Source organism: Opisthorchis viverrini, assembly GCF_000715545.1.
Source record: "Opisthorchis viverrini unplaced genomic scaffold opera_v5_337, whole genome shotgun sequence".
NCBI classification, from domain to species: domain Eukaryota; kingdom Metazoa; phylum Platyhelminthes; class Trematoda; order Opisthorchiida; family Opisthorchiidae; genus Opisthorchis; species Opisthorchis viverrini.
In genome coordinates, this window is record NW_008751995.1 from 153,161 (window position 1) to 165,443 (window position 12,283).

At 43.2% G+C, this 12,283-nt stretch overlaps 1 protein-coding gene across 1 annotated transcript; it reads left to right on the forward strand.

The window, feature by feature from the left end:
* Positions 1–9,036: 9,036 nt before the first annotated feature.
* T265_10135 (hypothetical protein) lies at positions 9,037–10,630 on the forward strand (the record flags this gene model as incomplete). The annotated part of the gene is made up of 2 exons (XM_009176414.1): positions 9,037–9,657; positions 10,337–10,630. The coding sequence occupies 2 exons, from the start codon at positions 9,037–9,039 to the stop codon at positions 10,556–10,558; spliced, it is 843 nt and encodes a 280-aa protein (XP_009174678.1).
* Positions 10,631–12,283: the final 1,653 nt, after the last annotated feature.

A 12,283-nucleotide genomic window follows, 5' to 3' on the forward strand; every position in this document is an offset into this window, starting at 1 on the left:
GGCATGTGGGACGAGTAGACACGACAACATCAGCAATGCCATTTATTCACTAAAACCACCCGAATTATAGTTCCACTTGTCTATGCGTGGACACGCACGGGTGCTTGTGCTTGAGGGCCGGAACATAGCTGCTTGGTCTGGCTATGCTACAGAGCCTGGAGTGCCGTAGGTATTATGTGCATGAAATCAGTGGTGATTCTTAAACACACCTACACTCATTATCACACATAGTATGTTTTAGAGATTCACGAAATACTTCCCTATGTCCACCAGTCTGGTTCTAACAAGAGACTCAGCTGAATCTCTCGCTTATGGTATCCCTCAACTAAAGGCCACCTCGTGTCCAAGTTAGCACGATATTCGTGGTATTATAGTGTATTTTCTTGAAGGAAACTTCTCACAAGTTTTTCGGAGTTTTCAGCAACCTTATGTTTAATTTCCTTCAAAATAGTTTGGCGATGTTATGAAGTCGGAGTGGATAAATGGTTTCCATTAACATAAACTCATCGATTTCAGCATCACTGAAATTTGTTCGTTTTTGTGTTCGTCGCTCACCCAAAGCGTCGGTGCTAAGTCACACGGTGGTCTTAGATATCACCATTGATTCCTAGAACCAATCAACCACAGAGACTATCCTCAGAAGATTTCACATTTGGTTTGTCCTCAGCAGTAGGAGCATCCTTTTCAAAAAGAACTTGGTCGGTTCCCTCCTTCAAAAAGGATCAACTCTCCCGCAACAATCCGTACTTGTGCTCATTGTATCTTTGTATGATTATGATATTCTGTACACGTGAATATCTCTGTCATCTCGTAATTCGAGCCGTCCCAGCTCGTAGTCACGTGTGTGTCCTGTTGACACTGCCTGTCCACCGGCCCTATGGCTGTTTATTAACTCAAAACTGACGGGTCACAAGGCTTCTCTGAACCAAACGATTGTATAGGAGGGCTTTATACAATGTGCATGCTGTAGTTCAAGCCTTCATAGTGAAATGAATATTCAGTTGGGACAAATGTCAACGAGACCAGACCCACCATTATGGTATGGTCGTCATCACTTTTGCTGTCAAAATAAACAACAACCGGGCATGGGTCTTCCGTATCAAACAACGTATCCTCTAGCGTGAAGGTTACATCACAGTCTGTGATTGCTGGTTATGGCCTTTCTGACGGCAACGAAATGCGTTGATCTTGACGGTATCCAGTGTTCATTTAGTCGTGTCAGACGGCCTGGACAAACATTTTTGAAAACTGAGAGCATAGCCTCTTTAACTCGCCTCCATCCAATCTTCAAGCAGTGAGTCATTTAAGATAGCCGGTGATTGACTAAAGTCACGTTCGCACCAAAACGAATCAGTGTCTGCGTGAAACAGTTTTCTGAGTGGGGCTTCTGGGAATCATTTTCTCGTATGGTGGCGCCCATCGTTATTTGTGGGAAGCGAAATAACGAGAGATCCAGGCGAGTGTCCCGTTAAAAACCAGATCGGTGTTTAGATGAGTGTATAAGTCGAATTTCCTGCAATCTTGGAGGTTCAAACAGAAGACAAGATTGAGGGAAACTCGGGGACTCGGTCTATTTGATATACCTCAAAAAGGGCGGAACCGGTCGTGGGCTGTCTTTGAGTTTCAAACAACCTTACAAGTCTATGCAATGTATTAAGACATCTCGAGTATCGGACCAACTGAAACCTGAGGCGGCCTGTTTCGGCACATTCAGCTGGGTAAGAACATCATAAACATGAAATGCAGCTGGGTTCCAGGGAAGTCTCCCGAATTGGCATGCAGATAAGTGTGAGAAGTTTCCTTTACGTGGTAACCTAGTTCTCTTGTGGAATCCAAGTGTCTCTTGATTGTCCCAGTTCGGACGACAACTACCGACGATCCTCTCCTTTCTGGCTACCGTCAGAGGGAGAGGTATTTCTCGTAATCAATAAAATTTAGACATCTGGGGGCCTACCAATGAAGCATTGTCAGTGTCATTGACACACTTTTAGTGGATAATTCCTTCGTCACTTGGTTGAACGTTTGTGGTTTTTCCCATCTGGTTATCGTTTGTAGAATGTTTATCTCCTTGTGTCAATGCAAGGGGTCGTTGTTAGAAATGTGACCGGATTAAGGCATCCTGATATAGCTTTCCTGCTTATGCATCAATTCGCTCGAAGTTCGATCCAAATTCTCATGGAGAGTTGTTTACCAGTGAAGCCATGTTGGAACATTACCGTCGTATCAGTTCCGGAATTTGCAGTCCGCGATCACGTCTGAAAAGTCCTGAGTTTGCGTTGTGATGGACTTCGCTTGTTTTCTATCTTAACAAACATTTTTGAAAACTGAGAGCATAGCCTCTTTAACTCGCCTCCATCCAATCTTCAAGCAGTGAGTCATTTAAGATAGCCGGTGATTGACTAAAGTCACGTTCGCACCAAAACGAATCAGTGTCTGCGTGAAACAGTTTTCTGAGTGGGGCTTCTGGGAATCATTTTCTCGTATGGTGGCGCCCATCGTTATTTGTGGGAAGCGAAATAACGAGAGATCCAGGCGAGTGTCCCGTTAAAAACCAGATCGGTGTTTAGATGAGTGTATAAGTCGAATTTCCTGCAATCTTGGAGGTTCAAACAGAAGACAAGATTGAGGGAAACTCGGGGACTCGGTCTATTTGATATACCTCAAAAAGGGCGGAACCGGTCGTGGGCTGTCTTTGAGTTTCAAACAACCTTACAAGTCTATGCAATGTATTAAGACATCTCGAGTATCGGACCAACTGAAACCTGAGGCGGCCTGTTTCGGCACATTCAGCTGGGTAAGAACATCATAAACATGAAATGCAGCTGGGTTCCAGGGAAGTCTCCCGAATTGGCATGCAGATAAGTGTGAGAAGTTTCCTTTACGTGGTAACCTAGTTCTCTTGTGGAATCCAAGTGTCTCTTGATTGTCCCAGTTCGGACGACAACTACCGACGATCCTCTCCTTTCTGGCTACCGTCAGAGGGAGAGGTATTTCTCGTAATCAATAAAATTTAGACATCTGGGGGCCTACCAATGAAGCATTGTCAGTGTCATTGACACACTTTTAGTGGATAATTCCTTCGTCACTTGGTTGAACGTTTGTGGTTTTTCCCATCTGGTTATCGTTTGTAGAATGTTTATCTCCTTGTGTCAATGCAAGGGGTCGTTGTTAGAAATGTGACCGGATTAAGGCATCCTGATATAGCTTTCCTGCTTATGCATCAATTCGCTCGAAGTTCGATCCAAATTCTCATGGAGAGTTGTTTACCAGTGAAGCCATGTTGGAACATTACCGTCGTATCAGTTCCGGAATTTGCAGTCCGCGATCACGTCTGAAAAGTCCTGAGTTTGCGTTGTGATGGACTTCGCTTGTTTTCTATCTTAAGATGACTGTCTGCTGGTTCGATTTACCAGAATGTGGTCTATCGTTATTCTCAAGCCGGTTTGTTGCTGAACCAAATGTTGTTGGATCAGTAGCCCGTATTGCGAAAGGCCACGGGACTCCAAAATATCAAATTCTGTCTGATAAATCAAATCATAAGATGAGGACCTGATGTATGTCCAGTGCTGCATGCGGATCATTTGGTTACACGTTTGTCAGCACGCCATTCCACTTATCTGGAAGTAGTCTCGGAAACCGCATTGCACAACGCACTACTGTTGTTGGATCAGTAGCCCGTATTGCGAAAGGCCACGGGACTCCAAAATATCAAATTCTGTCTGATAAATCAAATCATAAGATGAGGACCTGATGTATGTCCAGTGCTGCATGCGGATCATTTGGTTACACGTTTGTCAGCACGCCATTCCACTTATCTGGAAGTAGTCTCGGAAACCGCATTGCACAACGCACTACTCAGTTGTAGGTACTTGTTGCAGTTTCATGTCCCCAGTCTTTTGGAAAATGTTTAACACTCGAATTTGTGCGCTGATAATTGAGGTATTTCACTGTACAGAGTTATCAGCAAGCGTGTCGATGGATCCGCACAACAAACAAATGTTTCCAGTGCAAACACGTTCCATCTGGTAAACGTCGATGAAGTGCAAATGGTTTCCCTCAGCACACTTCATCGTCCAGTTTCCTTGATCCGTTTCCTCTGATTGAGTCGTCGCCTTTTATTCATCTATTCTGCTTGTCTGTAGAGAGTCAGTTGCATGGTGAGAGGACCTGAGTGTCAGCATATAATCTTACTGCCTCAAATTGTATCTTACTGCCCACACAAGCCGTCATCTACTACCTGTTATTGAGTAGGGGCATCTGGTTCTAGTTGTAATTCTTGCTTTTTCGGTGAGAATGGTCACATTGTAATGTGTCATTCGGCATCTATCCCAACGGGATGGTTGATAGAGGTGAATTCGGATCCGCAAGAGCTCAGCTACACAATGCCATTCCTTCTCATTGGATGGAATGCGTGTCTCTTTGATGCGTTCGGTCAAGCATGTATCGGTAAGGCGAGCAGCAGTCAACCCCCGCTCCAACGGTTCGAACCTCTGGTTCTTCTATACATATGCACATGATATTATTCTTGTCATCACCTGAAAATCATTTTTAAAGGTATCAATTCTTGCGTCTCTCCGATTATTGTCCATGTAGCTTGAAGAACCACCTCATTCGGAAGTGAAAAAAAACTATTGGGCTTCATGTGCGTTGAATTATCTTTTACTGGAAGCAAGTCAATGTAGAATGGAATTCTTCGTCATCTCTCGTCAGTTTGCATAGCCTCATGAACTCCGTAAGTGTTAGTTCAATGGAATTAGGCTTTAGTGATTCAACGCTCGTATTAGCGGTTTCTTAGATTATTCCGTTATTCCATTCCACAAGCTGTTTTAACGCTCTTTCACAAAAAAAAAAAACGATACTTTGTAACCGGAATCAATAACTTCTACAAGTATCAATGTAGAGATGTGTGATGATTTGGTGTGTTTGGGCTACTCCGGTGGTGACAGTGTGCGACTCCTTGGCATACGCTCCAAGTCCGAATACTGAAGAATCAGCCTATACTCCTGCTAATTAAGTTTGTACCAACTGGGACCGGCCCACCCTATACAGTTATCACCCTCGAAGATGCCGACGAAATTCGACCTTTTCTGAGAGGGCCATAACACCGAAAAGAGTGCTAATTGTACCAGTTAAAAGTAGCCTCTTAGATTCAATCTATTTTGGTTGGTCTCTCCAAAGAGAAACAAGTATGTCAACAAATACTCTCATTTGCATACGAATTGGGTTTTGGTAGGATACTCAGCTGAATTCATCTGAATCTTGTTTATGTTAGTCCGCTTCAATTAAATGTGCTGCACCAGGGTTCTCAGCAACCTTATGAGTAGGGTGTAACTCTAGAAACAAGTATAGTATTGTGACTGTTAAAAGATACACTAACTGTCGTAAGCATCCAAATATTCAATACTGTAGCCACCCTCTGTAGCCGCCACTTTGTAACTTCAGCGGTGTTCCTCTGGGTAGGCCAACTCTCAAAAGAAATATTTTACTTCCATCAACGGTTAGAGCAGTTTGGTTTCGACTGTTTGACACCTTCAACGGGACCCCTTCAGATCTTGTTGTTTTAATGTCCATCAGTCCATAGGTCCCAACACCGAATGGCTGTAGATATTGGCTATCTCCAGACCAAGATCAGCCATCGCATGTCATCTACAGCAATGTGGAGAGAGGGTTGTTCTGACGTGCATGACACTGCACACGACATTGCTTACAGTTGGTATTTTTCGAAAGCGAGTGTGATAAATTACGATGTTCGATTTTGTCCCGTATGGCTGTACAACGTAGCGACATGTGAGACCATAACAGGTAAACATTTGTCGATCCATGCATTTTCACTGCACAGCAAAGTAAGCATGGCACCCTAGTTGAGGGGTGCAAATGTCCGACTCATGTGGAAAATGGTCCAACGGATTGGTTCCATCATGGAATAAAATTGCGCCTTGTGAAGGGGAGGTGAAATGACAAACTATCCTTATCCAGGTGAACTTCTAGAAAACGCGGTTTTCAGCAAGTATCCAGAGCAAGGATCTAATTAGTGAGCAATAAGATGACAGTGCTCACGAGATATTAGTTGATCATCTGTTTTTTAGTCCTGTAGCGAATTTTCCACGGTCTCATGTCTCTTTATCAAGGCATTGCTTCTAAAATTGATCTATTGGAAGCGTTAGTCAGCAGTGTTCGCATTAGTTTTCGAACAAAGTGACTTTTTTACTCATCCGGTTCATTTAGACCGCACTACAGTTTGGTGAGGCAGAATAGATTACAAAACCATGATCAACACAAAAACAGAACGAACCGAGTCGAGTATTCACCTTGCGACGGAACCCTTCCAAAGTCTACTTTATACTTTCTTGTCGGGGCGACAGTTATCAAGTTTTACTTGGCAAGGTCAGTTGTCGGAGCAGACCGTTTTTCGCTCCCTCAAACATTAGACCGCCTTCGGTCGATCCGTTGAGACGAGCTAACTTCATTCGACTCAGTAACGCTTTGACGGGCAGGACCTGATTTACCTCCTTACAAATCCTATAGGATATCAACAAACTCAGTACTTGAGGTACATGAGTTTTAGGATTAGAATCATCCGTCCACCAATCCAATATTGACAATAATCGACGTAAATTTGAACGGCATCAAGTGTGACATTGTTTAGCTGGGTCCAAGTTTCAGATATTTTTTGTATAGTATTGGTTATGCTTATGAGCCAGATTAGGCCCCCTGAAATTACTAGTATTAATTTAAGTTTACTATGCAAGCTCAAACTTTTTTTTACAAGAATAGAGTTTGCCCAGTGAAACGCTTCTCACAGTGCCCTATGTGAATTCATTCTATTATTTCGATCGAAGATAGACTATTATCAATACGGCGCCCTTCAGGAATTTCTCTGCTTAAGTCATAATCACGGGGTCCAATCAGTCATACAACAACCGACATGCAGCGAGCTGGCTGGATAAAAAATACCAACTAATAAAAATAATTGGTCGAACCAAGGACACCCAATTGTTCAAGATAAACTACGCAGATACTCATTTGCTAGTCATACAACATCCCTGGAAATTACTGGTACCTCTTGTAAAGCTGGTGTTAAAAATGAAAACTAAATCACACAGCCCCTTCCGCTCCCAGATCTCCAGGAAAATGATGGGGCAAGATAGCACAGATGATGTTGCATGAACTTAATGAAAGTGTGTTCGGTACCCAAAAACCGCAGTCACATGATATATTTCGTCCTCATCGAAACCCATTAGGCTGTCGTACGATGTTCGAGAGCTGCAGACACAGCATTAGTTCTTACGATCCGTATGTTTGATTCGAGTCCTAACCGTTCGAATGGCCGAACGATGACGCCAGTCGAATACTTCTTGGGCTAGAAAGCCATTTTACACTGAAGCGATCCATCCCTAACTTCATCGGTCAGTCGACCACGCATAGTGGTTTGCAGGACAATATCAAACCGTAGCACAACCACTAACCCACCGCTACGCACAACAACGCACTGATGATATCACCTCGATTGGTGATGAAACGCTTGCAATCAAATTGCCCAGCTCAGCGAACAAGCCAACGACCATCTACGCTACCTGAGCTACCGACATTCTCCTCTGTAGTAATGCTACCTGGCTACCGACATTCTCCTCTGTAGTACCATTGTCTTCAATTTTGAGTACTGCGGCGTTCTAAGTTTTTTCGAACGTACAGCCTAAAATCTACAAGTTTGGTGACTGGCTTATGGAGATTGAAGAATAAGTTAACATTTGCGAATGCATCTGTCCGTATTCCTTTTTGTTTCAGTTCAGCTGGCGTGAGTTAGCCTGGGGTAGAAGTTATCCTGATACCGTTTGTTCACTTCAACTGAGGGTAGCTGCCTTTTATATAATAATAGCCGACCAGCTCTGCTTGTATTCTAGGTCATTACACAGCTTATCAGTCGAGATGAAGAGTTCGGATCTTCTGGTCAGTAAATTCGCACTCTAAACAATTATCCATCTCACCCTCCATTCCCCAGGATAGAGATTCAAGAAAATCATCCAGCTCTAGTGTCCCCCTTGCCCCCATACATTACAACTTGCGTAGCGTAAACAAAAATTAGCTGTCGATTCCAAAACTTGTACATCAACCCTACTCATTTGCTAGTAATCACTCATATTTCTACCCGAAAAGACACTTACTACTCATTCATAGAAACTTATGACCAATAGTCGAGTGATTTGATAAATAGCTGGGAGGGATTCGTGGAATTGTCGAGCAAACCGTCCATCCTCATATTCACTCCGCATCTGTTCCTGATATGTTTATCGCCACATAAACGGACATCTAACCATCGCAAGCCATTGGTTAGTTGCAGTTGTCAGTCTCATTTCGGTGCACTAGTAACAAGAAGGCCCGATATAAGTTTTTCCTACAATGGGTTCGTACACTCAAGCGTTTTTGTCTCATCATTATTCCTATGCCTAGTATTACTTCGTACTACGTCTGCATAACACATCCACTATCGCTCAGGCCTGTTAACTAAGCAGGCAATTTGTCCATTCATATTATCCATTTGATACATAGCAGCCATGCCACCAGATGGATGCTCAATCTCTGGCAAACCGCCCAAACGTAGACAAGAACAAGCAGAAGGTTCTTAGTGGGCCAAAACTGCCTGCTTGCGAGTCCCTAAGTTCAAGCGTTTGCGCATTTCATGCTCAAAATGAGAAAATAAACATTCAAGGGCGAGCATTTTTCTGAGAAAACATTCTCGAGTTTGGTCAGATATTCGTTGATAGGTTGAAACAGTGAGCGTGAAATAATCTAGCCGAAAAATGGCGATAAAAATTATGACCATCAGGCAGGAAAGAGGACTTCCATGGGACAAAAGATTGGACAAGACAATTGTGCCTGACGAAGAAGCCCTTAGTATGACGAAGCTACCGAAACGCATCTCTTCTTGTGCTGTAAGTAGTGTATAACTTCCAGATGATCTCAGGATGTTTTATGGTCATAACTCTGCCTCACTTTTATATATTGTAGATAATCATTTTATCGCCTACTGGGCCATAAATGAACGGCCTTGAGTGTTTTGATGATAACTCGGATTTCATCCACGAAGAGACTCCCGGTTTTTTCGGATGTTACATTCTGGTTTCATTGAACCCCACCGCTCGTGGAAGAACGTATATTGGATTCACGGTGAATCCCAACAGACGAATTCGGCAACACAATGGTGGCCGAATCAAAGGGGGTGCCAAATCAACGGCTGGACGTGGGCCTTGGGATATGGTGTTGATTGTTCATGGCTTTCCAAATGACATTTCGGCGCTTCGGGTAAGGGTCGCTTTGTATAAATTCCTGTCTTTTTTTCCACAGTTCGAATGGGCATGGCAAAACCCAAATCTGTCTCGTAGACTTGCCCATTTAGTCTCTCCTAGGCGACCCAAAGAGTCGCCGTTTGATTATCGATTTCGTGTGCTCAGCGTGATGCTGTCCTCAGGTCCATGGAACCGACTTGGTCTAATTGTGAGGTGGATCAATCAGAGATATTTTCGTGAGTTTGATGGAGTCTGCGTTCCGCCGTTGCATATGCCAATTGTGTTCGGACCATTACACCCAGGAGAATCTAAAATGCCCCGAGACCCCTTGCCTCAGTTGAAAGCCTGCGGTATCTGTAGTGTGGAGTTTTCTGTAAGTTGAAACCTCATGCCGTGCCTACCGTTGCTTTCTGTATGGTCCATTCAACTACCATCATGTAATGCCTTTTTGTATCGAGATTCCTCCATCTTTTCAATGTGTCGTAAATCCCTTGAAGAATATCATCGTGTTAGGAGTTTCAAGACTGAAGAGCCAGCTGAGATTTAGCTCTTCATTCTTGGTGTGAAACTTCAATGGAAGGAAAGTATCACTCATCATTTCCTTGGGCCAAGTTTAATGTGTGACCCTAACCCGACCTCTCCTGAATTGTTGAGGTTCAGAATATTGGCAAGCATAGTGCGAAACTTACGTTTTTCTGACTCATTAATTCGGTGGGTAAGACCAGGTTATTTGAGACTGGGTAGTTAATGAGTGAATGATTCAATACTTCCGTCACTCGTGGCATTTATCATGTCGTCCGAGATCGCAGAATTCCACACTGGAATGCTTTACATAAGTATTCCTCAAAAAATCGTAATTTTATCGCTTTAGTTACGCGATTTTTGACGATCAAGCAACCACATTCTTTGTTGACCTTGTTCGACAATGTTTCCTTATTAAAGCTCTCTTCACTATTGAAGCAGAAGACGACTTAAAAGTTTACGTTCTTATGACCTCTTGAATGTCGTCCTTAATAATCGAGTCATCATTCTTTTGCGGTTTTCTCTTTCAGCCTTCCGCTTCTCCCGAAGAGGCCGTCCCGCTAACCTGTCCAGCACTGTGTCCATCAGGTCAATGGCATATGACTTGTCTTGCAAGACATTTGACTGCACGTTCAGCTGATAATGGGCAAGAGTCGGATTACTTGATCCCCTTGTGTGGCAGTTGTCCAGCTTGTGGCTCAGCCGACCTGTTTTGGCCGAATCTCATAGCCCAATGGAAGAAGCGCATTTGATTTCCCTCGGGCAATCAGATCTCTTTGTATGTACGAATTTATGTATTATAGAACATGTCATGAATTCAACAGCTTTTTCTCTTTTCCCTTGCGGCACTTCCAAGCTAGATAAGTTGACACTGTCCAGGAGCATGACCGCTAGATAGAGGTGTTTCACAGTGATGAATCTAATAACCCTGTTCCTTTTTTTACAGGAACAGTAATTCGACTTAAGAAAATGTTCGCTCACATTAGGCCTTGAGTAACTGTTGCTCAGTGAATGAACATATATATCTGATGTATAGCGTTTAAGATGAGGCTGACGTCAGCTACGAAGCGTTTATCTTAAACCCTCTCGAGTTCAGCATGTTTGAACATTATTCACGAGTTATTATCATGAACAACTTGAAAGGTTTCGATAAAAACGAAAAATAGTCCGGTGTAAAACGAGGACGTCCCACCGGCGTGAAATTCGAATGATTTCACACTTGCCGATTTCTCTTTGTGTATCTATCTACGTACTCTAAGTTCCATATCAAGGCACTTTTAGATTGATCTCGTGACATCTTATAAGTAATACGCTTCAACATAAAGAGTGAGTGAGCCGGACGGAACACTACTCAATACGGTTGTTGAAAACACTTTGATAGTGGACTGTAGCTCGAGAAAAAACAGTTGCCCACTTCAGGACCACATCAGTGTGGAGTTCGACTAAATATACATATTCCTAAACGGTGAACTCTCCCCAATCCTCAAGTTTTTTACAGGGAAAAAGGATGAGCGAACTAGACCCCGCTACAAACGTAAAAGAACGTACACACTATGTCTGGATTCGAGAATAAGATGACAAGTGGTGCGTGCAATAATCGGCCTATACCCCAATAGATCAAAGCTCCCCAGAGTTGGTCGAAATTCTGAAGTTGCAGGCCAGGAAAGCATTGAGATATGGGCTGAAAATAACGCTCGAAAATCATCGCCCGAAATTACGGTTTCAAGAAAATTTTGGCATAAGAATTCAGTACTTCAATCGCTGATCCGTTTGCTTACTCATGAGTAGTTCAGAAACTTTATAGCCTAGGCCTTGAAACCAAACCACGTCAGGCCGAATCAAAGCGTGTCAATATATTGGGGGAATTTGGTTGCAGTACCTGGAAGTATGGCCGTTCTCATAAAAAAGGAACTTGTTGTTCGCTCGAATGAATGCATGATAGAGGTATTTGCGTATTTTTTCCATCCCACAGTGGCGCCAGCCCGCTAGACTAGTGCAGTATCCCTGTTGGCGGACATCGTCTAACAAGCACTTTCACGTAATACCTAAATGCCCTTTGGCTAAACACCGGGAATCCGTCATTATTTTGCGCTAAAAACACTGCATTTTCAATAGTTATATTTCACCAGATTTTGCTGGGCCCTTACTGTTGGAACATGCAGAATTGCCTTCACCATTCAATATTGTTATGTTAGATGTAAAAAAAGCCTGAACAGCTGACAGCCGGGCATATGACCATGTGCAGATTGATCACCGATACGTGGCGGCTAATTGTGCCTATAATTTACTGAGCGTAATGACGAGACCTACCTGACTGCAAGCATGGAACTGCTAGCGCCGTAAAATAATCAGATATGTACCCACAGTAGGATTTGATGAAACAAATGATCATTTTACCTGACTGTTTTGGGATCGGTGGAATAAATAAGCAACTCTGCACTTATCTGTTGGATTCAAAAACAAGTAGCGAATAGCGC